The 26,869-nt window shown below is 44.2% G+C and overlaps 1 protein-coding gene across 1 annotated transcript in view; it reads right to left on the bottom strand.

The window, feature by feature from the left end:
* The window catches only part of gli3 (GLI family zinc finger 3), a 98,516-nt gene that overhangs the window by 24,258 nt on the left and 47,389 nt on the right, over window positions 1-26,869 (bottom strand). Inside the window, exons 4-5 of the mRNA XM_080050155.1 lie at window positions 21,104-21,206; window positions 3,098-3,303 (exon numbers count right to left, since the gene is read on the bottom strand). Coding sequence (XP_079906281.1) covers window positions 3,098-3,303; window positions 21,104-21,206 — 309 coding nt within the window. The remainder of the gene's footprint in view (window positions 1-3,097; window positions 3,304-21,103; window positions 21,207-26,869) is intronic.

Raw genomic sequence — 26,869 nt, 5'->3', positions numbered from 1 at the left:
AAGAAGTTGGGCAGAAATGGGAGTATTTGGGACAAACAGAAAAAGTGGGGAAAGAACATAGGGAGAGAAAGAGTTAGGCATTTTGAGAGAAAGAAAAATGACAGCGAGAGCACCTGCACTACATTACAAAACCTGCGTTGATTTACATTAGATGATAATCAGCTCAGCAGAACAGTAATGAGCACATTAGCAACAGCATCAAGCTAAGGGAAACAGCTGCACAGGGAGCATCACCTGAAGTGAAGAGAGAGAGAGAGAGAGAGAGCCTCACTGGGGATTGCCGGATGCTTGCTAAGAGATTACTGTGAGTGTGCATTAGTGTTTGATTGATGCATTCACGGCCGAGCACAGCATAACTGATCCGTCTTACAATACAATTCTTTAACAGCCTTTTCTCTTCCTTCCCTGCATTTTTTTTCTTGATCACTTTGGAGTGTATATATCTATGTGTGCGGTGTGTGGTAAGGGTACGTGGGCCGACACATCTTTTGCCAGCGATGGGGCTTGTGTGCGTTGTACACAACATCGGTGGCTGCAGTCTGCAGATATGCAACCGTCTCCTTAGACTGGGCTCCGTTCAAATGCATGGGAAGACAAAAGGCCTAAATCTGCCCAGATGTATCTGAACGCATTAAAGATACAGCAGACGATTCTGCCTCCACTTCACATTCTCTCTCTCTCTCTCTCTCTCTCTCTCTCTCTCTCTTTCTCAAAGAGGCCTCTCTCTTCCAAGTCATTCCCTTAGTTAAAGAGTGTTGTAAGTCCTTGAACCGTAGCCTAAAAATAAACATCTGGTGGTGGGCTTCCTTATGCAAATACTCTAAGAAAGAGAGAAGGAAAAGACTAACACTGTGGTTTTGGATGCAAATACAGAGTCGGTTTCAGACCCACAGAGCGCTGCAGCTCTTCTTTCTCCCCCCGATTGAGGAAATAAAGGGAAAATAAATAAAGAAACGCTGTATGAGGAGATTTCCTCTTAAGGCTGGCCTGTATGCCTGCAATATGCATCCATGATTGGTCGAATGAATGTAAGAAAAAATGCTAAATTAATTCGATCTGGGTATTATGTCTTCGGTGGAAGGGGGGGAGTTTCTTAATTGTCTCCAGTGTTCCGCCTTAGCTTTGCTTTTGCATTCAGCAATAATATGGCCCATTCACTATCCGTTTGCAGAAAGAAAGGAAAAAAAAAGGGCTTTGCGGAATTTCTAAATCAGAAACGCTGGCATCCGAGTGCGATCCTGGAGGCAAAAAGGAGGATAGGGGATAGCAGGAGGGGAGGGAGGGATGGCTGTCAGTGTGGCACTCGACGTGTGGAAAAAGGCAGAGAGTTGCCTCAGGACTTGGTGAGCCACCGGGTGCTCCTTCAGCATTACAATAGGATCAGGGGCAGGCTTACCTCTGAACCCCGTCTCACACAAGAAAAAGAGAGAAATATAGAGAAGGAGGAGCAACAAAAAGAAAGAAAACGAGAGTAAGAGAGAGATGTAAAAGAAAATGTGTGGCAGCAAGAGGGTGGCACTAAATCCCACCCACTTTTTAAATCTCCATTAGGATTCTGTTAATTAATTCATCATTATTCAAATGTACTTTTTTCTGGTACGAGAAAAAAAAATGCATATTGAAGAAGGAGGCTCCCTGTAAGCGTGGTGATATACTAACAACACAAAAGCTGATGGGTTAATTAATCACCGGATTGATTAAAGGAGTAATTAGGTGCCTCATTCACAATTCACGGCATTATGAACCGAAAGGGGATCATGTGCTAGGTTGGAGAAACTATTTAGATTTAAAGCCGACGCGCATTAAGACGCGGTAATGGGAAATTGGAGGGTAGTGAGTTTGAGCCTGAGTGTACTGTATACCTCCTGTTCGCTGGAGATGGGACTCCTGCTCTTCACTTTAGAAAAATGCCCTCCGCTACATCTGCCCTTTCAAAATCACACTATAAACACGTGGTTAGGAACTCAAGGACTCCACTGCTGAAGTTTCAAGAGATGACATGAGGGCTTTTATAGCACATCAGACCATTTCAAACCTTAAATGTGAATGTTGATATTTGGCGTATAAGACTTTTAAATGAGCATACTTTTTATGTTGTGATGTGATCATTTAAAGCAGTTTTACTGTTTTGGTTTGTACAGCTTTGTTTTTTTAACAATCTTACAAAACACAGTTAATACTGAATATTAATACAATTATTGCAAACTACAATTATTTTCATTACTTAATATTCTGTCTATAAAAAAAAAAAAAATGTCAATCACAATTTTCAAGAGCTTTTCAACTTCAACTGTATTAAATCCTACACTAACGCTATCAATATTTACATGACATAACACAACGTTGCTACAGGATTGTGAATTTTCCTTTCCTTTTTAAAATGATATTTTCACTTTTTCAAATTCCACCTGGTTCACTTGTCCACTTTAATTGATTCCCCGGTCCAAAAGCATCATTAAATCTCAGGAAACAAATGCTCCCTGTAGGACACCATAGCAACCGACCCCTATCCACCCCCACCATCAACCCCCCTAAACCCTGAACTTGAATCCCAGCCTCCCTCTGTGCTGTGCGGGTTGGAATTGTACGTGACCCTGCCGCTCACTGGAGCATCCTCGCAAGGTCTCTGACATGACTCAGATCAAAAGGATTAGCCTTCCCTGCCGACCTGCGCCCCCCACCCACCCACATGGATCGCGCCCTGCCGCCACACTCATAATATACTCCCATCCACCTGCTGCCTCGCTCCCATTACATCTCAGCAACCCCTGGGTCTTAATAGAGATGGATCTAGTCGCCTCACATCTGACCTCAAACAGGAATTAAAACTGATACACAGAAATCCTCTTTATAGCGATCAAAGCTCACTAATCAATTTCAAATAGAGTTTTTTAAGTGTCTGCTGAGGCTTTTGTTGACCAATTCCTGCTCTGCTGGGGTTGTGTGCCGATGTGTGTGCATGTGTGCTGAGTGTGCGTCCATGCTGTGTGTGTGTGTGTGTGTGTGTGTGTGTGTGTGTGTGTGTATGTGTGTGTGTGTGTGTGTGTGTGTGTGTGTGTGTGTATACATGCACTGGTGTATGTTTAACTTTTCTCACCATCTGCAGGGCTGAGGCCCCGTGTAGCCGACAGTACAGAGATGGAGGGGCTGCTGTGTAGTGAGCGGATGTAGTCCATGTAGGGGTTGATGTAGGGGTGTGGAGGGTGGAAGGGAGACTCCGCCCCCAGAGACGGGTTTCTCTGGGGCGAGATCCGTATGAGGGAGATGTCGGAGAACGCCGGACTGCCCGCCAGTCCATGAGGCCTGCATAGGGCACACAGAGAAGAAAATATAGAAAGGGAATTAACATTTGTTGTAAATGTGCTTCTAACTCAAAAAATGAAATATACAACTTTCCGGTGAACACTGATGCTTATGGACAGAGTTTTGGATGGTTACCCTTTTCAAAAATGCCTTTTTTTCCTACTGTAAAGATATCGCAATTAAGGGTGTAAGGTGTTTCAAGTTTATTCTGAAGTTGGATGAAAGTTGAATGCAGTGTGCACATTCCTACCAACATACACTCCCATAATAAACATTGTATCAACAAGTATTAATTAAAATAAAATAAAAAGATTTACCAGATGTGAAATATATTGTATTTTTCATTTGATTAAGTTCTTATGGAAACAACATTGTGTAAACGAAACAATCATCAATAATCCAAAACAAACAGGGATATCTTGCTCATTCCATTAGGCTGATAATCTACTATATGTGGGTGGACTGGCAGCAGTGGCAGGGCCAGACAAACAGACTGTGACACTATCTCTCTCTCTCTTTGTCTGCGCGGTGGAGGAGAAAGGAGAGAGCACTGCATTCCAACGGCTCCCTACGCAGACATTTCCTCAGATCAAAGGCAGCTTTCACCACTGCGTCTTAATCAGAGGGAAACGTTAGACCGAGCTCACCGCTGGCCAACAGCGCCAGACAAGCAACGCTACACCACTTTACTCAAGACGGCTCCCAAACTTGGCTTTGAGCTGAACCCGTGTACAGAATTACACGTGACGGATACAGTGTACAGTATGGTCTCGCACAAGAAGCAGAAATCTTTTTTTTTTCTTTAAATAGAAAACGAGATATCAGGCTATTCTTTTTTCTTTCTTTTATCAAAAACCTTTACTGTGAATCGCCTTTACGCTATGCGATGGGAAGCAAAGTTTAGAACAATCAGTAAAAACTTCTTATAGGGAGCCAAGTTTTGAGATGAAGAACTAATTTGTCTCCCTCTCCCTTATAATTGGCTAGGAGGGCTCGGAAAAAAAACTTCATAATGACGGCCTTCACCACAAAGGCCTTCCCCCGAGGATGTGGAGAAATCCACATATCAGCCAGACATTAACTAAGAGATTAGACTGAATTAGCCCTCATCCACTTCTCTCCTCCGTTTGGCTCCCCAGTGGACCGGTCTACTGTGACAAAAGAGCCCAGGAGAAGGAGAGGATGAGAGAGAGAGAAAGAGAGAGAGCGAGTGGGGGGTTTTAAGAGGAGGAGGTAAAGATGAGAGAGGTTGTGAAAAGACAGTAGAAAATGGAGAAGAAAGAGTGAGAGACCTGGCCCACAGAGTTTGTCTCCCAGCGACCTTGAGCAAAGGCCGGGGGGTGGGGGGGGGGGGGAGCGGAACAGCCCAATTACGACCTCCGCCCCTTCCCCTGATCCCCTACCGGCCCCCTCTGTCCCCTCTCCACCTCATAGCTATAGGCCCTTTAATGAAAGAGCTCAGGCCAGGGCAAGTAATGAGCACTGAGGAGCGGAAACAACACACACACACACACACACACACACACACACACACACACACACACACACACACACACACACACACACACACAGACATATGTGTACACAGGCATTCACACATATAAAACTCTGTCTTCTGAGGTATTTTCTGTAATGAGCCCAAAGGGGGCTATGGCAAGGATTTTAAAAAGGTTTTCACTGGATTTAAGTGTGTGACAACTTGTGTCGGTGATGCTGAAGCAGGTGTATGTGAGAGAGAAAAAAAAGACAACAGTAATCTCGGGAGGGACAGTCCTAAGAGGAATCTAAGAAAAAAAGGCCTTCATTGTTAAAGTAGTGACACACTAAGCTAAGGGATTGTATCTGATTTCACAAACACAATGGTCATGGGATTTTTTTTTTGTGTCCGTTTGATAGGTGAGTTTCCGCACATCCCCCATTGAAAAAGGCCAACCAGAAAAACTCGGCTTTAATTCTTCCACACCTTGCAAAGCGGGCAGCGGCGCACTTCAAAACAGATGTGCGAAAGAGAAAAACGTGGTCTGTTTACGATAAGCAAGAAAAGTCATATGCCCGCACGCCGCAGTTTACATGCCTCATTTGCGCGAATCACAACACAGCTGCGAGAGAGTGGGGACGCTCCCTTTGATGTCACGCGGGGCTGACTCTCGCGTCTCACGTACGCAGTGCACTCAGCTGAGGGCCAAAACACAATAAAACCTGCTTTGTCACTGATGGTAGTAGAAGATAAACTTGAAATACCGAAAGCAGAAATATTTTGACCACAACCCGCATCTGACATTTTAAAACACAAGTCAGTAAGTGTAAAAGCGTAAGTAAAAGTCGAGTACACTTCGAATCAGGCACTTTCCAGATGTGGAGAGGTCTATTTAATGGCAAAAATATATAGGGGACACGTATACCTTCTCCCTGAAATGGCTGCATGTGACGTTTTGTAGTATGTCAATGTACAAACGAGACCCAAGAAGTAAAAAGGTAGAAAAACGTTTTCTTATTCTTCGTCTGGCCCTCCTCATGCCTGCTTGAGGAGAGCCAGACACCCACTCCGGCTACCATGACACTGATTAACTCTGTCAGGCGTTGGCTGAGTCTCCCTATACATGCCGACCCTGGCTAAATGCCTGTGCTTGCCTTGTTTTTCCAATTAACTTAGCGAATAAGAACAGGGCCTTTTAGTTGAAGGCCAAGAGCCCCCAAGAAATGTTCTTTTTAAATGGTCAGAGATTCCAAATGCCAAAAGAGACAACGCAGGTTGATTGGTTCAAAGATGGTGGCGAGGGGAGTTGTTATTCGTCATGGTGAAAAGGTGAAAAAACAGGGGGAAGAAAAGTTAGAAGAAGAACAGAGAGGTGTGGAGAGAGGATGTAAGGAAGAGGGAGGGGAGACAGCTAGAGCATGAACAGTAGTCGGGAGTAGAATGAAAAATAAAGGGAGTGTGTGATGTTCAGTTGGGAGAGAATGTTGGGAGAGAATGGTGGAAGGAGAGAACAGCCAAAAGTTGGAGGAGGAGAAGAAAAAGGGGTCTCCTGGGTTGCAGGTCCAGGTGTGAGGGGATTTGAGGAGGACAGGAGAAAGACGGATGGGTTCGGAGGAGTGCGCTGTGTCTCTGTACTAGAGAGAGAGTGAGAGTGAGAGAGAGAGAGAGAGAGAGAGAGAGAGAGAGAGAGAGAAAGAAAGAGAGAAAGAGAGAGAGAGTGTCCGATCCTCCTCTCTCTCTTGGGGCTGTTCTCTGTGCAGGGTCGTGATCGTCTTAGCATCTGCCAGTACGCATTAATCAACATGACGAAAGGAAGTAATCTGACAACGTGTGTGCAGTGTATGTGTGTGAAGGAATGCTCGCCCTGTGTGTGTGTGTGTGTGTGTGTGTGTGTGTGTGTGTGTGTGTGTGTGTGTGTGTGTGTGTGTGTAGGAATGCTCACCCTGTGTGTGTGTGCATGAGTGTGTAAAGATGTGAGTGTTAGTGTGTGTGTGATGTGTGTATGTGTTTGTGTGTGCGCGTGTGTGTGTGAGTGCCAGAGAGAAGTAAGTAGCGTCTTAGTTACACCTGATTTAAGATTTACATCAAAGCTTTTACCGCGGGGTTTTGCAGGCTTTTCTCTTGCCTTAACAGAGGAGGAGAAAACTTTTTCCTTCGCTCCTCCACTTCCTTTCGTGGCTGTATAATTCCTATTAACCCCTCTAAGAAGACATCCTCTAAACAGGGCACAAGGCAAGACTGGGCTGACATATGGAATCCATTTCCTCTCACGTGGCCTAGCTAACACCAGCCAGCGCCTCTTTAAGACATTCGCCATGTTTACACGAGGGCGGTCTGTGGATTTTTAAACTGTCGTCGTATTTCAACCGGATGAATACACACTTGCCAAGTGTAAATATGCCCCCTTAAAAGACTTTGCGGTTCACATGCAGGGGTGTGTGTGTGTGTGTGTGTGTTCGTGTAAGCAGCAGGCCTTGAATCTTTGTTTGGAACAAGGTTATATCAACACTAATAATTTTTGGGGGTAGAAATCTGCAGTGAAGAAAAAACACAAAGTTTTTGCGGTGAAGGGTTGATGACTTCACTTTGGGACTGAAGGTATCATTGTGGCGCAGCAGTTAAGACCCGGTGGTATTGACACAGCGGTCTGCTAAAACAGGAACCGTGCCTTGCAAAATACTTTTAGCTCGAGCATGAAATGGCCTCGCATGAAATGAAAACTAAAATGTCTTGATGTGTGCTGCGTGGACGGCGGGTACAGGATTTTGGGGAGTCCAAATCCATTAATCCAGCAACTGTGAATGTTCATAGACCATCATTTTTTTCGTCAGTAGCTGCTTGAGTGGTCCAAGAAGGTGTCAGGATACCAACCAGGTCCAACAGTAGTTAGAATAAACCAGATCCTTGGGCATTTAGTCTTTACCTAAATAACACTGATACTTGAGGAATCGCCATTAAGAATCACCATGACAAGGGAAAACCTCTTCCTACTTCTTCGTCTTCCAACAGGTGCATTTCTGGAGGACACCCACTATATAAACAAACGCATAAGGCTGTACGTTTGTCCATTCTGTGCTTGTGTAAAAACATGGCAGTGCAACATGGTAGCGCGCCCCACTCCTACAGGAGATATGGATAAACAGTATGTACAAGCTCATTTTAAGGGTAATAAAAAACTTTTATTTTCAAGTGATGACATATCACTGTGAATATTATATTCAATGTCTACCCAGTCTGTTCTGAAAAACGCCAATAAATTGTACACACTGTACCTTTAAGTTTTGGGCTAACAAAATCACACTCTTGATGATGTTGATTTTGTACTGAAAGGCTGTACAATACTATCCTCACATGACATTATATGACATATCCAGGAAGTAGCAAGGAAGCACAAAACTACATGGTGCACTGTTTAAACCCACATACACGCATAGTATTCCTTGACACATTTCACCTGTGTCCTCAAGGCTGCCAAGTTAGGTTTGTGGAACTTGGATTCCTGGAGGGGGGAAACCACCGGGATCAATCTGGTCCTCTCTTGAACCAATGGCTGACAGCATCACCCACCCATATCCCTCCACCCCCGTCCAACCAACCTCACCTCAATCTCATCACCTCATAGAAAAAAAACCTTTCTTACCACCCTACCCAACCCCCCACCCACCACTACCCCCCTGACCCACCCAACCACACAGCACAGGGGCTGCCACCGCACTCTCTGAAAGCCTAAACCAGAGCAGGGAAAGGAAGAGAGAGAGAGAGAGAGGGGCTCCATACTGACAGCGGAAACAGAAGCACTTTAAAGGCTCCAAACCCTTTCACTGAGATCAAAGGGCCACAGGAACAGAGGAGCCAGATGAGACCCAAGGAGCTGAGACAAGGGGGAGAGAGAGAAAGAAGACAGACACACGATATAGTGGAAGGTAAAATGCATTTCTGGTCTCCTAATGACTCGATTGGAAGAAGAAGAAAAAAGTCCTTATTAAGTTCCGCCACCGAAGCACACATTCCAATGACTTCATTTTTCCACATTAGTAATGCCAATTACAGCAGCAGTTAAACCTGAACACATTTTCATGATGCTCAGATGCAGGCTGCCTTCAGTCAAAACTTTGGCCCTCCGGATCTGGCTGGAACTGGATCTTGGCAAAAAAAATAATAATTAACGTGTCCAAGCTAAAAGGTGAAAAACACACTTCGACCAAGTGCATGCATATATGGTGATGCAGAAGATGAACAAAGACTTGAAGGCCTATAAACTCATGTCATAAATCTTGAGAAGGCAATGTTCTTTGGCCTGCAACGCTTTGATTGTTTGTTTTGTTTTGCAATAATACAGGAGATGATATCAACTTATCCCATTTTGCTTCCAGATGTTCTTTTTTTTTATCGATTTATTTTTGATACCCTATTTAGTGAGTTATTAGTGTGTTTGAGTAACTGTATTCTTATTGCCATGGCATTTTATCTGTTGGGCTTCATATGGTAAATTTGGTTTCTACCTCAATACATTTCTACATAGGCTAGTGATCTGGTCAGGGGTGTCAAACAGCCAACAGCCCAAAATAACCAAAAAAAAACAAACAAGATTGGCTTACTCTTTGTTCTAGAACTTTCAAGCCTATCCCACAGTCTTCATCGGTAGGCGGAGTTTGCTCCATTTTTAGGACCCGTCACAAGTGCTGACTGTCCTAAAAGTTGAGCTTGACAGTTGGATTTATGGTGGGAGCGAGCCATTGCCAAAAGTCCCGCCAAGGATTCCTGCAGCCAAGGTTCTTGATTTATAGTTCAGCGCATGAACATCAGCCACTGATAGCGTCGCTGCAACACTAGATGGATGTATTGTAGATGATTCCCCTATTGTGCAAGATAGGCCTTGTTTTGTTACAGCCGCTGCATTAACAGCACGTTGTTTCGTTCACTGTAGTAAAGAGTGGGAGTCGTGGTGAGCAAAGGGGTCTCCAGTTGAGAGACAGCTTTGCCGATGCAATGTGTTGTCTTCATTGTAAGCTATTTTTAAAATCATCTTTACCTTGTGGGATAAAATACAGGTGGGCAAAGCTTAACCAATCAAGGTTATTGTGGTTCCTACATAATATTTTAAGTAAGCTATGCAAGCATCTAGGCTTTCACTGTCTTAGAGCAAACCATAAACGAGTAAGCAGGGCTGTCTTAAGGGTGAGTCTCTCCCAACTTAAAATAACAGATGTAGCAGAGATTCTCTGACTGCAGCCATATTTAAAATGAGCTTTTTGTAACTCCAAGAACTCAAATTGTAAATAACTTAAATAGAAGAAGTACTAGAATAGCATATGTTAGTGATGAATGGAGGCAACACCCTTGTCCTGTAGGATAATTAACAAATATAGTCTGCAATCAGAACTTTCCCCCTTTTGTCTGTCCTTTCTGGCAGGGCAGAGCATGGCATGGCACGGTGAGGTTGCCAGGCGTTCAGAGTAACTATGTTCCCCTGGAGTTATGAGGAGCGCCTCTGTGTGACCCCCTGACATCAAAGGGCCCGGGTGGGTTCAGAGGGGCGGGGACGGGATGGCTTTCTATTCACGGTCACATCAAGCAGGATTCCCCCTCTGTGGGATACCTCGGGAGGCGTGCCAGACATTCCCGTATTTACTGTGCATAGTCAAGTCACATGTGCACGCGCGCGCACACACACACACACACACACACACACACACGCTGTCCAGTTAAATAACCCTGCACTTCAGTTTCTCTGTCCCCTTCCCCTGTGTGTTTCATTCACACTCACAATGTCTACATATAAGCAGCAGAAAAAAAAGCATGTGCACACACACACCCACACACACACTGGCACTTTCCAGAAACGTGTACTGTACATCCCCGTAGGCACGTATCATTTCAACGCTACACTGGAGTGATAACATGTGTTTATCAACAGGAGCCAGCGAGTGTGACGAGCTCAAGTCACAACAAACGGGTCCAGGTGTCAGAGGATCTGGTTCTAACCCGCTGCCCCTGTGAACTCCATGTGACACCGAGCCGTGTCACACATGAAAAAATGCCTCTCCATTTAGATCAAGGCTTACTCTGCACTCCTTGAAAATGTGAAGACTTTGCACTGTTACCAAATTAAGACCGAACACAAATGGTAGAAGTTTTGTGTTTGGCTTTGCCACGCAGCAGGGGTTTATTTTATTTTTTTCTCACAGGCCATTTTTCCACACGGCAATTAAATGTAATTTCAGCCATCGAGATAAGAATGTCTACCAAAACAAATCAACATAAGTGTATAGCTTTAAAAAAAAGAAATGAACACATGAAAGTGAAATCACACAAAATGAGCCTGGGCTTTTTCCCTGTAATTTCAAGGGGGGAGGGGCTGGAATCAGGGAACAAACATTTTGGGTTCTCCTTCCATGCTTGATTAAGCCTACCAACAGTTTTACCAACAGTACAATCGTTTTGCGTGGTGGGGGCATTCCACCTTCATCTTTCACTCGCTGCAAACGCCTTGATTGCTTGCTTTTCTTTTCAGAGCTTAAGCACAGGTGGAATTAGCGCCTGTTCTTTCTCGGCCTCAGTGTTTTGACTTCCTCTGGCATGCCCCGGGCTAGAGAGAGAGAGAGAGAGAGAGAGAGAGAGAGAGAGAGAGAGAGACTCCTGGGTGTTGAAGTGTTAAACTTGTGAAAACAGGGAAGGAAACACATCTATCTTTCCTCTTTCCTCTCCAACGTAACGTCTCGATGGCCCCCGATGCCCCTCACACAAAAAAACTCAGCTGACGCCTGCAGCTAAAACAGGCTTCAAGTATCACACCCCACCGCATCCGCGACCCCCAAAGAGTCAGGTAATGAGCGCGAATAAACAGTCAGGTGAGGTGAGTAGAATGAGTGTGGCCCAGGGCGGGCAAAGGAACAAGGAAACGGTGTGGATCCCTATACCCACAATTCACTGCGTCACGCTGGGCTGCTGAAATGAGCAGCTGCGCGGATGGGCCTGAGCAAAAAAAAAAAATCACAAATACGACACAATACACACAGCGCTACAAGACAGCAGAGACACACGGCTGGAGATGGTTAATCCCTCAGACAGACATCATGTAGAACAACAGAAAAAAAAAGAATGGCTGGGGTCAGGAGGGAGCTGAGAAACAGGAGCATCAGGTACACAAGACACACACAAAACAATATATGTTTTCTTCCTTCTCGGCAACTGAAAATCTCCTTTTTTCAGAGTGAAATCCATCACTTTCTTCCAGCTTTTCTAATACATACTTCTAGTAGAGTAGAGGAAGGGAAGGGGAGAGAAAAATCTGGACAGAAGAAAGGCAAGTGCTGGTGGTGGGAAAAGTGAACAGACACACAGCAGCCTACTTTATTCCAGCCATTTCATCCATCTTGTTGGACTAATAAAATGTCAAGTGGAGTTCCCTGATATTTAATCATGAAGGAGGGCTATAGCTGCAGTGGCGTGGTGGTGCCGATTTTCGGGAGAGGGGGGGGGGGGCCTGACTGAAGCTTCTGGAAGGCTTATAGGAACGGGCATGTGTACATTTAGGAATACCATGCCCCAAAGGAGGATGATTGGGGCAAACTTGCTACATATCAGGAAAACACAAAAACTGATATAAGACTGCTTCAGGAGACATTTATTTTGTCGGACTTCAGTTTCCCAGATTTTTACTTAATCGCTTTAAATAAACTTTACGAGATGTCAAAAATAATGATGGACATGAAAAGAAGAGCTTCCTGCAATCATACAAGTGTGGTAGCCCTGCAGCTGAGTGCATGACATGTGCATATTTGTGCTCCAGGCTCCCACCGGACACTCATAGGGGTATACAAATAAATAAATAAAAACTTCACAAGCTGACCCTGTCAAGTCAAGTATCATGGGAGACAGGGTTTCATTTTTGGCTCATTCTAAACTACAAATAACATTATTATAGGGAGCGATTCTTTGTCTGATGTAATGGACGCCACACATTTGATGAGGGAGATAACAAAGGCGCCGAAAGAATAGAATCGCATTATGTGATATGAATTCATTTTCATTGGTGGGGAGGGTGTAACAGGAGTGAAATTTGTCTGTGATTAAGAAGATACGCAAATAGCAACAACAAAATATGTTAAAAAGGAGGGAGGAAAGGAGGTGAAGAAGCTACAAGGGAGGCGATGAACTCATTTCCTGTTACATTAAAACAGTAAATGGCCTAAGAAGCGTGGTGGCAATATTTCACATTGTTGCATTTAGGTTTGGTGAAACCTATATTGAAGTCTCGACTAGGAAAGATGGAAGCAGGAGGGGAGGGAGAGAGAGAGAGAGAGAGAGAGAGAGAGAGAGAGAGAGAGAGGGACGGAGGGAGAGAGAGAGAAAGAGAGGGAGGGAGGGGAAAAGGGATGGAAAATGAGGAGAGTTGGGGAGAGGATTTATGACCCTGTTCCCTTGGTCTCGTTACTTGCTGTAACTGGCCCCCAGAGTGGGATCGCGGGGTCTGCAAGCCCCACAGCCCCGCGGATCACAGTAATGGAAATTCCACATTTCTACACTGCTATACAGCATGACGTCTGTCGGGCACACAGGCTCAGTCAAAAAGAGCAGAAAACTGACTCAATTTCTAAAGAGTCTAGAACTCAGACCGATTATGGCGCATTATGTAAGGAGAAAAAAATATTCCCTTTTTCAAATATCAGTGATTTCTTCCACGGTGCAAAAAGGTGTAGCTAAGTGTCGGCTTCTTTTTCTCATCTTGAAAAGTGCTATTTTCTGAGTTGAAGCAGAGGTAAGGAGGGAGGCTGCCTGAGGTTTGCGGAGAGGTTGCGAGCGAGGCGGCATGCTACCAGCGACGGGCAATATCTTGACAGTCACTGCTGTTCTCTAATAGCTCCCCGCCAATGAGAGGAGGGTCTGTTTTACAAAGCCAATTAAGAAGCGGCACGGCTCATAGAAGTGACAGTCCGCCACACCCATCAAGTAAGTTATACCACCAAAGCCACTGAAAGACTGTAAGCTCTTACTCATGCGCTCTTTATGAAGCACTTCATGTCATTTAATATGTTATTTAAGGTTTGTTTAGTGTTGCCGTATGATATTTGGCAGAGCAGAAAAGATTAGTTGATGAATGAATTTGTTAATTGACCTAAAAATTAATCAACATCTTCATTTATAATCGATTAATCTTTTCAGTCCTTTTTCAAACTAAAATAAAGAAAATGACTGGTTCCAGCTTCACTAATGTAAGGATTACTACTTTTATTTTTCATATATAAATCTGTAAACTGCCGAAATTTAAAAGAAAATTCTGATTGTCAGATAAAGAAATAGATATCAGGGAATTTCCCCTTTCAGTATACACGTTTTATACAAAACCATTAATCAGACATAACAGGCAAATTGAGTGATAATAAAAGTCATCATTAGTCGCAGCCCTATTTATAATGCATATTATAATTATTCAAATGTTTCGATAAAACCATTTTCCCCCCGCAAAAATACACATTATCAAATGTCTTAGATGAAAAAACGAAGTCCTGAACTGTTAGAGGGTGACTGGTAAACATAATTAAAATTATGTTAATTAATATGTAATGTTGCTTGTTTCATATTTACGGGGGGGGGGGGGAATAAGAAGTGCAAACAAATAATTAAAAATGGCAGCAAATTAAAAAAACACTGACGAGAAAATATTTCGAACGCACGCACGTGTGATTGTGTGTGTGTGTGTGTGTGTGTAAGCATGACTGCACAAGCACAAGCACACACACACACACACACACACACACACACACACACACACACACACACACACACACACACACACACACACACACACACACACACACACACACACACACACACACACACACACACACACACACACACACACACACACACTAGCGCAGAGCTGTTGGCACCTGCCTGTTATCTCTTCCCTTCAGACCTGGTTTTCCATTGTGCTCCATGGGAGAGCTACAAATTGAGATCTCAAACATGAAGAGGGGGGCAAATGACTTGTGTTAGAGAAAATCAAATCCACTAATGTGTTACATGTGCAAATTCACAGGCCTCGTATTAGAGATTAATGTATTCCTCTTTTATCAAAATGTACCTTTTTCAAAAGGTAGTCATAATGGAGCCCTTTAAATTAAATGTAAACCACGGACTAATAATGGAGAAATTACAATGACCAGGAAATATTTGATTTGCATGAATAAAAGAGTTACGTAAGGAATTAGAAATATTACAAATCCTTTTCCTTTTGTTGAGATTACTATTAAGACTAAATCACTCATAAAACATTTAGCAAGGATTAGAATTTTATTTTTTTTAAATGTATGTGATATTTAATAACTAGGAAGAATTTACAAATACACACAGCAGCAGCAGTAGCAGCCTCAGCATACGTAATCCTAGCACGGTAAGTAGAGTTTTGGAACATGTCTTAACAGATCTCCATGGGTAATGACTCAACCCTAAAACCTTTACAGGCCTTGTCAAATATCTGCTGTGCCAAAGTCTTTTTTTCTTCTTCTTCTTCTTCTTCTCTTTCCCCCCTAACCTGCTGGATCCATCATTCTCAAAACACACAGGTGCCTTCAAAGTATGGCGGTCCAGCATGTGCACTGACTGAATACAAAAAAAAGAGGCTATACTGCCCATTTAGGGTTCTGAAACTGGTGTATTACAAAAAAATAGATATACTGCGACTTCAATCTGCCCCACAATTCTGCTTAGGCATTTATCTCCTTTCTCTCTAAATCCTGAAATTGCCTCAGAAAAAAAAATAAGATACTTTTCCCCCTTCGCACATTTTCACAGAGTGGTGCAAAACTTTCTTTCTTCCCCAGTTTTTTCTCTCCAGTGAAAATTGAAGAGGCTTTATGTCAAATGCGGCTAAAGCCAGCCTCTCCATATCAAACAACGCAGCGCGAAAATTACTGTGGCGATGATAAGGCTGCCAGATAGAGTGGGAGAGCGGAGCGAGGGGGGAGAGGGGAAAACTGAAAGGAAGTGACTCTACTCAATTATACTGCAAAATTGGTATGACTGAATATTTTTCATTCAGGTGACCGATAGTATCAGGGAAACTGCAATGCAGATAAATAAAGGAGCCTTCTGTCAAGAATAAACACCATTAATCATGAAGCCAGCGACTGCGTGACCGCCTGTCCCCTAGACTTACTCCATAGAGAAAGTATTAAAGGTGGGGGGAGGGGGGAACCAGTGACTGCACAGGAGAGAGGGTGACCTATGAAGTCACACAGAATGGGTTTTGGACAGTCGGAGAGGAGGATGAAAAAGTGGCCCCAGTCTCTCTAGCCCTGCTTTGCGGTGACAGCGGCCATATCTGGACAGAAATGATCAGATGAGATTATGAAATAATCATTAATGCCTCATGTAATTTATGGCTCCACTTCACATTCTGTTTTAGTCTAGACAATATTCAAATGTGAATATTAATAGCAAATCGTCAAGCGAGCGATTATTTTTACTCTTCTTTTTTTAGCTCAGGGAATCTTCAAAAAAACATTGTCATATTTCAAAACATATATAAATAGATACAAAGCTGTTTAAATTGTATGGAAGTCTGAAACCTAATTATCAACTACTAAACAAGGCCTAAACACAGCAAAGCCAAATCACACCGTGAATAACCATTGATGAAGCTGCACAAAACGTAGGTCCTCCAGCTTCTATAAAAGCTACACTATAGACCCTATTGTTATGCATTATGTGTGTGTGAGTCACTACTTGTGTGCATGCATGTGTGCGTGCCTGTGTGTAGGTATTGCAATGCTCTGCCTCGTCCCATCTGGAAGGAGGTGTTGAGATAAGACCCTGGTCTTTATGCTAAGCAACACGCCGCTCCTCTATGCTCAGATTGGGCGCCCTGACAACAGTTTATGTAAATAACAAAACAGCACGGCACACACATCTTAAAAACAAAATACAAACAACAACAGAAGGAAAAAAAAACTCTCTCCGCCAAAGGCAGAGAGGACAGCGGGAGGGGAAGCGCGTGAGAGTTGGTGCGAGGAAACAGCATCAGATCTTGCACGCCTACATAAAATAAAATCGGAATTTGTATGTTAAAAAGGTGATTCACTTGTGTGTTTTTTTTTTCTTTTATTCTACACACTGCAAACTTTACATACAGCAAAGTCAATTAACTCCTTCCTGGTTCATCATTCAATAGCTGAGGCTGTGCTGCTACAATGATACATGTCTCCCCTGGTACCTGCAGAATACCTTCCAGTCAGGCCGGGCCCACAGCTGAACAAACACAGTCGTGAATGAAACAACCACACAGGCCGGGAACAGGGAAACACACCCCTCACACACAGGCCCCCACCTGCACACACACACACTGACAGACAGAAAATACAGCCCGGGACTTTATTCATGAGCTACACTGAAAACTTTTTCTTTCCTTTAAAATCAAAGTTTTTTTTGGCATCTCTGAGACTCAGATTGTTGCTTCTTTTCTTTTTAAACCTATTTAAACATTTTCAATGTTAACTAATGTGTACACTTCAGAACATAAGAAATGTGCAGTATGTATAGACTTATTTTTGTTTTGTAGAATGTAGTTTTACTAATTCATTTTGTGGTTCAATTAAAACGTTTTAATATGTGTATATAGTGCAAATATCTCATCACAAATCCACAATCCAATTGCAAAAAAAAAAAAAAGAAAAAAAGTCAACACAACTTTACAAAATCCTAATCGGACTGATTTTCACTAATTCTTTCCTAAATCCACATACGGTGACTGCGCAAAAAAAGGAGTCAATTGCTTATCCCATAAGAATGTCCCGTTGTATTAGTGGGCCCATTCACAGCGAGAGGGCCCGCCGACTCCAGAGTAAACTCCGACGCCGATAATTGACTTGTGACGAATACCTCTGTTTGTCCTGAGCCGTCTCCGCGGTGACCGAGGTCCCGGCACTGAGACGCATGAGAGGTCTGTTTTGTTTTGCTGTGTACCGTGGTCAGGCAATAAAGCTGGAATGAAAGGAGAGGTCTCTTCTCTTGGCCCAGGCCTCCTACCCCCTCTCCCCAAACCCCCATTAAGCTAGTCCCACACAATGGTGGTGGCAGAGGGGACCCGAGCTCCCATGGAGAGCCTGCTCTTCACCCATCAATGTGTTTATTTAAGCAGGAAGCATCTTCTTCTCGAGAGCAGGAAGGGTTCTTTCTCTTTTTTGGTTGAGCTGGCTGGTCAGATAGCTCCAAATCAGGGGGGAAAAGCACAAAATTCAGGGCGGGAAAGACTTCTGCTGGTCCTGGGTCAGTTCATTTTCATTACGGCTTTGCTTACATTGGGAGTCAAAAGACGCTTGTTGTTAGTTTCATTTCAAACCAGGGTTGTTGAAACACTTTTCCTTTCTCCTATGTGAATACACAGGTTTCTCAGTAAAGCAGGCACCTTCAAAAAGGGACTCCCACCTCCACCCCCTCCTGACCCTAAGGCTGTAATATTGAATGGCACATTGGTACCTTCCCCACAAGAATTCATAAACTAAACGATTAGCCTCCGTCTGTAATTGCGATCTGCCTTTCCTTTGCCTAATAGGGTAGGTGAGGTAAAGAAAGGGGGGAAAACAAAGGACAGTTCATTTGTGATTTCCTTTGCTCATTTGAAGGCAAATTAAGTGTCAAACAGCTAATACGGAGCATATTTCATTTTATGAGCTTTTAATTTAATTCTACCGCCTCATATCGCGGGGAGCCCGTTAGCAACCGCCGCCGCTAACGCCCCGTTCTTCCGCTCTGAAAACTGGGGCCATAAATAAACATGTTTCAATTAGGCCCTTCACAGTAATAGGATATGATTCTGTTCATTTGCCACGTATGGTGGATGTGTCATTGGTGGTGCGGAGGAAACAAACTCTCCGGCCGTGGATGCCCAGTGGTGACTGGCTTGCTTGCGTTTGTGCGTGGCGGGTGAAAGCCGGTGTTGGATTGATGGAACCGCCGCAGGGGCCAACCCAACTGTAATTACAGGCCGTAATGAGAGGCTGCATGGGGAAGTACCGCAATAATGGTCCCTGTGTACTTAGGCATATCTTCGAGAGGGCTAATAACGATTAATTTTGCTCACCGAGGAGAACTTGTCCTAAAACAATTCAATATTTCTCTATAAGCCGCCTCCTTTCATTTTCCCTGAAGCGACAAGCTACACACGTTGACTGCCTCTGTTTTGCACCGGCTGGCTACAAGCAACGTTACTTAGCAGAATGCATCACTTTCCAATCCTCTGGGAGGTTTACTTTTTGGCTTTAGTTCTACGTCCGTAAAGTTTGGCAACGGCGAAAACTTGTGGTGTAATTAACTGTAATTTGCCAGCAGGTGGTTGGAGACTGATGAGTTCTTCTTTCACTGAGGAATTCTATGCAGCTTTTTTAATCAAGCAGGCTAATATTGTTTCTTTCCACTTGCACAAAGGTAGCCGAGATCAATTTCGTATGAATCCCACGTAAGTTCATAGATAACAGTGAGTTCACTTCACTGACTAGATTTGAATACGGTTGGCCACTAAACAGCTGTCTTATAATAATGACAAATAGTTTCGCTCAGCACATGGCGTGTCATATTAAACAGCTCTATGCTTAATGGCTTGGATAAATAGGCCATAAAGTAGCATGGCGGCATAGCCACGGCCCGTGTCTCCGCTGACAGCAAACCAAGCGTCACAAGATAACTCCTGTCCAGACCATGAGTGACTGAAGACGCTGCGCCTAACTTCTTCTCCCCTTAATTCAATTCCCCGGCTCAGTGTGTTGTGTTGTCCCTCCCCCTCCCCCTCCCCTATAACCTGTGCTCCACATCGTAACCAAAGCGCTCCTGACGGATAACAAGCCAGGCTGTTTGTTCGCGCCTGTGTTGCCGGTGCGTGTTCGCCCCATTATCTCCGCATAAGCTAAATGCTAAATTATATTTGCCATTTTGTTTGCATTGACACGGGGCATCAATCACTTCCTAGTTTTTTTTTATGCCTTTGCCTCGTTCCCCTCTCTCCCCCCCCCCCCCCCTTTCTTTCCTCTGTGAGCGGGAGACGCGGGGGTTGAGGGGTAGGGTGGGCCGGAGGTGGGGGGACATAAAAAATTCATTACGCTTAGTGGCACATCAGCAAGGGAGAGATATGACTCCTGAGAAGGAGAGCAGGAGGGGGGGGAGTTGATAATGATGAAGAATATCAAACATAATACGGCCCAAGTAGCTGCCCCATCCAATTTGTCCTCGTCGCGCCGTGATCGCTTCCTCCGTGTCTGCCGGGTTAGGGGAAACAAGCGCCGTGTAGGGACGATGAAGCATCTCCTCACGGTGTGTTCACAGGTTTGGACGCAGAGAATACAAATGATGGAGGGAGTAAAAGAGAAGGAAAGAGAGAGAGAGAGGGTGACTGGAAGTGAGGAGGGGAGAATAAAAAGGAGTAGTGTGTGTGTGTGTGTGTGTGTGTGTGTGTGTGTGTGTGTGTGTGTGTGTGTGTGTGTGTGTGTGTGTGTGTGTGTGTGTGTGTGTGTGTGTGTGTTAGTGTGTGAGAGAGAGAGAAAGAGAGAGAGTGTGTGAGTGAGCTGAGGGAATGCACAGGGCTTTTGAAGTTCTTTGCTGACCTGGCCAGCCCCGTCAGAAGCACTCCAGGGAAATACGAGACTACTGTAATAAGAGTTTCCCCCTAACATAAAAATACTAACCGCCCTCTCTCTCTCTTACCAGACATGACACCGTGTTTTTTAGCTCACTTCGTATTTGATAGCCTGTTACAGTACAGTAGTACAGTGCGTATGTATGTATGAGGCGGTGGTAGTGATATTATGGTGAGCCTTCTTATGTACAGTTTTTCATTTTTTTTTTTCACGTGTCAGGAGCCCATCTGTGTCTGTCAGAGATGGGTAGATGTCAGCCAGCGGAGGCATTTCTTCCTTTCTCTTGACAAGGCTTGATCACTGCTGCTCTTATGAGAATTGCACGCTCCCAGGCGCCCCCCCCCCCCCCCCCTCAACCCCTGCTCTCATTTCCATGTCTCTGACACATGTTCATTTGCGTGTCTCTGACATGCGGATCATGTTGCGCACGTACAGGGGCCGTGGCCTTTGATCCTGAACGGCAACACACAAAAAAAGAAAGGAAAAAAAGAAAAGAGAGGCACCCCCAGCACCCATGAGGAGGATGCTCCACGCCCACAGGCGGAAGGGAGTTTAGGGTTTAGGGGCGCTTGATTTGTATCGCCATTAGGAGTCGGGGGCTCGTCCGGGATGCGTGCGAGACAACCAAATCGAATCCGAGCTCAGGTATGATTGGTGGTATTTTTAAATTTTTTAGTGTGTGCGAGAAACTTACACGTGGAGAGGGGGCACAGGAGAAGGCTCGTAGATGTACCGTCCCTGGGTGTGTCTGTCATCGATTGGCACAGGAGGATGGAAGGCAGGGAAGAATTGTGGTGCTAACAAGGAGAGAAAGAGAAAAATAAATATAAGACGTCATATTTTTTTTTATTACAATTTCTTTACAGACTACTGGTTCCTCTAAAACATATTGTCATGTGAATCCTTTTACCAACTCTCGGCTAATCTAAACAGCAGCCATAATGAAAGGCAGTGGTTGATGGCTATCTTTCAGCAGGACCCAGCCCAAATTAGACCTCATTAAATGCCACAGAGCTAAAAGCCAAGCCGCTCCAAAAATGTTAGCGGAGGAAGTCTGTTTGCAAATGCCTTAAGGCGGATGGAACTCAAAATAAACTGTGATAAATAACCATAATTAAAGCGTTTCTCACCACACCAAGCATAATATGGTTTTTGTACAAAGGATAACACTTAAGTACAACCGATGAAATGTACAAAACGAGGACAAAAAAACACCCTTTTTTCCGTTTCAGTGTTTTGTCACAACTGCCAGAGAGAATCGAAAGCCCCCCCCCCCTCTCCCCTCACCCCCGGATAAAACATTAGAACATTTGCATAATATGAGCTTCCAAGCCTTTCTCTATTTTTACCCCTGAAATTGAAACTGTTGTGCTGCCACCACACTTGGATTTCACACATGCACATACTCATCTTCCAACCTGAACTACAATTCACACCATAATCTTTCAAAATAAAGCTGGAATTTTTTGTTGCAACTGTGCATCCACTGTTGGACAAGTCGCAACGAGCAAACCATCAGTGGGAATTTTGCTCACGTGCTGCCGACCTTGGAAATTGAGTTGTGAAACTGAAATGGGTTAAAACTTGCACAGAGCGACAGCCATGACTAACACACACACACACACACACACACACACACACACAGACAGCAGCTTTTCTGGGTGCACACAGCAACCAATTATATCACTTCTTGTTTTTTTCACATGCTGTACGAACACATCTAAAATGCCAGAACACATGTCACTTTATTGCCTGTTACCACGACTGTTGCCAAGTTGCGATCACCACCCCCGGGGGGGCAAAGCTTGAGTCAACATCTGCATACCTTCACGCGGCAAGTCTCTGAGGCTCCTAGCTATATGTTTTTTTTCTTACTTGTAAACATTTGGACATGTGTGCCAAGAGGGCAGATGGCCAAACGGTGGGGTGCCCAACAGCTCTACAAGTGTTGTAGTCCATGCCAAACGCAGCTGCATTGCTGGGCAACGCGGTAGGTGTTGATCCCCCTGCCTCTCTCAGGTGTGCTTACCTCATCACTCACTCATTCATTCATTGGGATCGTGGCTGCCAATTTGGGTCAATACAGCTACGATTAAGATTGGATCGGTTAAGTGTCTGGTTTGTAATTGTACATGTACAGCATTGGAATGTAAGTATTATGAATTATATTAGTAGTATTAGCGTTGCATTTCCATACAGTTTGGGACCCTGCTAGAGATACATTAAACATAGTGCGTGAAAATTTATCTCAAGGTTCAAACCCCAATGATGGAAGACTTTCCTGTAGCTCTGCCCAGTTTTCAAAGGATACACAAGGAAATGTAACTATGGCATGACAAATAGGTGCAGTGTCCCTTTAATTCCAAAATATTGGCAGAGACAGCCTCTGCTATCGTGTTCTGACTAGACTCACAAGTCCAGAGCAAAGAGGCAGACATCAGTGCAACAGTTGACGCCTTATTTTCCTGTGTTGATGCCCCAGAGAAGCACAAGCTACTGAATGTGGACTTCAAATCTTGTCAGGCAATCAGACATTTTCTTTGAGGTCTTGTACTTGTAGCTTTCTTCACTGTATGGTCCTGTTGACTAAGTTCCACCAAAGATCTCTATTTTCTATTTTTTTCTTCTTGATCACTAATGTTCCCAAACATATCCTGGAATTTCAGTCAGAGTGATCTTCAGGCAAAAATGAGGGCTTGCTTAAAGTGCGAGTAATAATAAAACTTCTTTCTAGGAACCAATTGTGGGTTTTCATGCCGTTTTCACAACAGCAGAGATACTAAGTCCTAGAAGCTCTGGCAAGTATCTGACCTCAGTGCCTCTGTCTGTTTGATAGTTTCCTCCTGATGACTCAGACTGATGACTTTGTTGGCTTGGGCTGATTCCAGAGTTGCTGAGGGAGGGAGGGATGTGGGGATGGACCGATGGGTTTGTGGTATAGACAAGGGCAAAACCTTAAGTTGTTTACTCTCCACAGCTCCACGTCCAAGGCTTTCGTTTCGGCCCTCGGCTGTCAAGATTTGGGAAACGAACCTTCAGGTTTTACAGAGGCGTATGCACTAGTGTGTTCTTTTTATGGGGCCTCGATGGGGAGTGAGGGCTTCATGTTCTTTTAATCTTACTCATCCCTGTCCGCATTCCGGAAACTTTACACTAACCTCTGCTCTGTTTGGGCAATGGGGGATGACCGTTGAGATTACAAACTGTGAAATTGTTTTGAAAAGGCCCCGCCTACTTCACCCCTGCAACATACACCTACGTTCCCACATCCGCCACTCCTCATTGAATTACCCAGATCCCCTTCTATGTTTATGTCTCTGGAGCTACTCACTCAACGCAGCACTGTGCTTGGACTGGAGACTTTTTTTTCTTGCGCTCTTCATCACTCTTTCCTTCCCTCCCTCCCTCCCTCCTCCTGCAGTGGCCCGAGACTGTGCCGCATGCATGGCAAACCGTTCCGCCAAGGTTTATTTAAATCCAACTCCGAAGTTTACTTTACCATGGGCCCTGTCTAAATAGAGCCTGCCACCTCTTTTACGCAAGCGCGGCGGCTCTCCATTAGCAAGGCAAACAGCCCTGTGTCACTTCAGGGAATGTATACAGTCGCAAAGAACAGAGGGTGAAGGGGAGAGAGAGAGAGAGAGGGAGGTGTGGGGTGAACTTCCATCCTGCAATCCATCTCCACTGTTTCCTGCAGGGACTCCTTACTGTTTACTCCGTGGCTAAATTGCCCCTGCTCTTCTGGATATTCGGGGGGTGTTCTCGTCCTTGCAATGCAGAAGACAGCTGGAAGGCAAATAGGGAGCCAACACACGCGTCACAATTTTTTACCTTCCTGCCGTGGCCACACACCACAGCAGCTCCGGCATTCCTTATGACGGTTGTGTCCTGAATACATACGGTAAACCAACACTGGCAAAGCAAGACGGATTAAAGAAGTCCACTCAGCCAATGCAATGCTAAAGCTAGGAATCCAGCAAAAAACGGATATAGTTGCAAACATTTTAGGAGATGCATCTTTTGAACTGTATCATTTTCTATCAATTAATCAGCTCTTCAGAAGTCTTCCTCAAACGTTTTAATGACGAAAGCGCAACTTTTCACAGCAGCACACAGTATTCATTTATATAGTTTCAAATTTTTTTCTTTTTGAAATTCTTAACGGAGAAGCCATGGAAGTCATTAAGACATGATTACACATGGGTCTTAATGAAAGGGCAATTAGAGGCAAACTTTGACCAGGCTCATTAATTCTAATTCGGCACAAACACACCGAGCTCAGGACCAAAAGCCGACTTCCTCTTCATTAAATAGAGGATGGTAATTGCCTTGTCCTTTATTGGACACTTGAATAAAAAAGAAGGGGGGGAGGACAAGGGGAGGATAATGCCTAAAGCACATCATTTGAAATATCCTTATTGGTTAATCTCCTTTCATAATGGAAGTGCTACCACAAAAGGATCTTCACTCTTCTGCTTTGGAACAGTACAGTGTGATACTTTTGGGGGAGAATTTGGGCCGTCACTCTCGATTGTGGTGTGGTTTTTGATAATACGCAAACAATTCCTATTCGTTCAAGCTTTTGTTGTCAACTCAGCATTGTGAGTTTATTGTCTTGACTGGTAAACCCCCTCTCTCCTCCGGCGCGGGTTCACTGACTCTGCTCGAACGCGGTGTCACTCGCAGCCGAGGACCAAACGCTCCTCCATAAACAGTGCGTTTCTCATCGACGCTCATGCCGCCCGAGCACAAGGAGCCAGTGACAGATTGTCATAAGCGACTAAGGCGTATAGTGAGAGAAAAAGGGGCCTGCCGGGGCCTTGCTCCAGAGATTTGTGAATCGCTAATGTGGAACATATGAAGCCTGTGCCGGGGCTGCGACTGCCAGATTTCATTATGCCACCTCTCTCTCTCTCTCCTCCGCTCATGATCTCAGCGCTCAGGCACGCTCGTCTGAAGCAAAGCCCGGCAAGTTACACCAAAACTCTGCAACACTCTGGGGCGTTAGGGGAGGATGCTCCCAGACTTTCTGTCTGTTGCTTGTTTGCAAACGTGTGTGTGTGTGTGTGTGTGTGTGTGTGTGTGTGTGTGTGTGTGTGTGTGTGTGTGTGTGTGTGTGTGTGTGTGTGTGTGTGTGTGTGTGTGTGTGTGTGTGTGTGTGTGTGTGTGTGTGTGTGTGTGTGTGTGTGTAAGCAACTCGTGTCGCTACTTTTGAGGAAGAGAACATAATCAAATGTACATGACTTTACACAGTTCCAGGGCTTTTTTCGTTACCGCTGTCTTTTTACCTATTCCTGGATCGGTCATCTTAATGTACTTGCAATGTGGTTTTAATTTATAGAAACCCTTAGAATTAACACCAGATATTTTTCCTTTCTCTTATTGTTTCATGTAAGTCATTTTTGCAAGGCCTAAAGAAGTCAAATGTTTGACTTTGTCAAGAGGCAAATATTTTATTAATTTTGCGAGGGTTCACGACCACATGCTGGGAATCAGTGAAGTATACGGCATAGCAGTAAAGTTAGGCATGTAGCGTGGCATTAGTTTTTTCCTAAAACAACATCAGGTTTTGATCAGAATCAACAATCACGTAAAAGAGTTTTCTACTAACAAACATTGAAAAAGAAAAACAATCAATTCATTGTTCTAGAATAAAATCCGCACCAACAAGAATAGCTAGTTGACATTATCTGATGGAATGTTTGACTTTCCATAAACACAGATATGACATATCAGCTCATAGGCCAGACTCTGAATTACTTAGTATGCTCAGCTTCACTCTTCTAAAACAATCTCCCTCCCAAAATGTAATACTGAACTTCCCTTGAATGATCCAGCGAAAGAAAGAAAGAGAGAGAAAGAGATGGAGGAGCCCCATGTAGACTATCAAGCCGGCTCTCTTGTGATCAATCCCTTTTACATCCCGTCTCTCATCTTGTTTGCTTACACCGAGACCTCAAGCTGTTTGGACATGTAAATAACACTTTCGGGGACTGTTTAGCTAAGCTCGGTGGGAGTTGCTGTTGACTTTTGGAGCACTTTGCCTAATTACGGGTCCCAGATTGTTTCAGGTCTAATGGCCTAATTACCGCTGTATAAATTAGCCTAATGTTCTTGCTGTGCAGAGCTTTCTATACTGTATACGCCATGCTTGCGCACTAGAACAGAGAAAGCCTTTATTTCAGCGAGAAGAATGTTAAGTGTTGCCTTGCCAGTCTATCCTGCCATTCATCATATACGTAAGGCTGGCAGATCACACTCTGCCCTTCCTCTGCAAAATCAATAGATTTCTTTTTTTCTCTTTGCTGGTTTCGCTTTCCCTGTATCTCTTGTGCTCGATTGCTCTCACACCCTTAAAGACAAACAGCCTTTCTAGGGGTAAACATGATTAACATGGCGGAGAAGAGAAGAGAAGAGAAGAGAAAAGAGAATAGCGAGTGGTGAAAAAAAGCAAAACGTT

This window comes from Ammodytes marinus (assembly GCF_949987685.1).
Source record: "Ammodytes marinus genome assembly, chromosome: 21".
In the NCBI taxonomy this organism is placed as follows: Eukaryota; Metazoa; Chordata; class Actinopteri; order Uranoscopiformes; family Ammodytidae; genus Ammodytes; species Ammodytes marinus.
The sequence above is the reverse complement of the archived record's forward strand: the minus strand, read 5'-3'. Positions and strand labels throughout refer to the sequence as shown.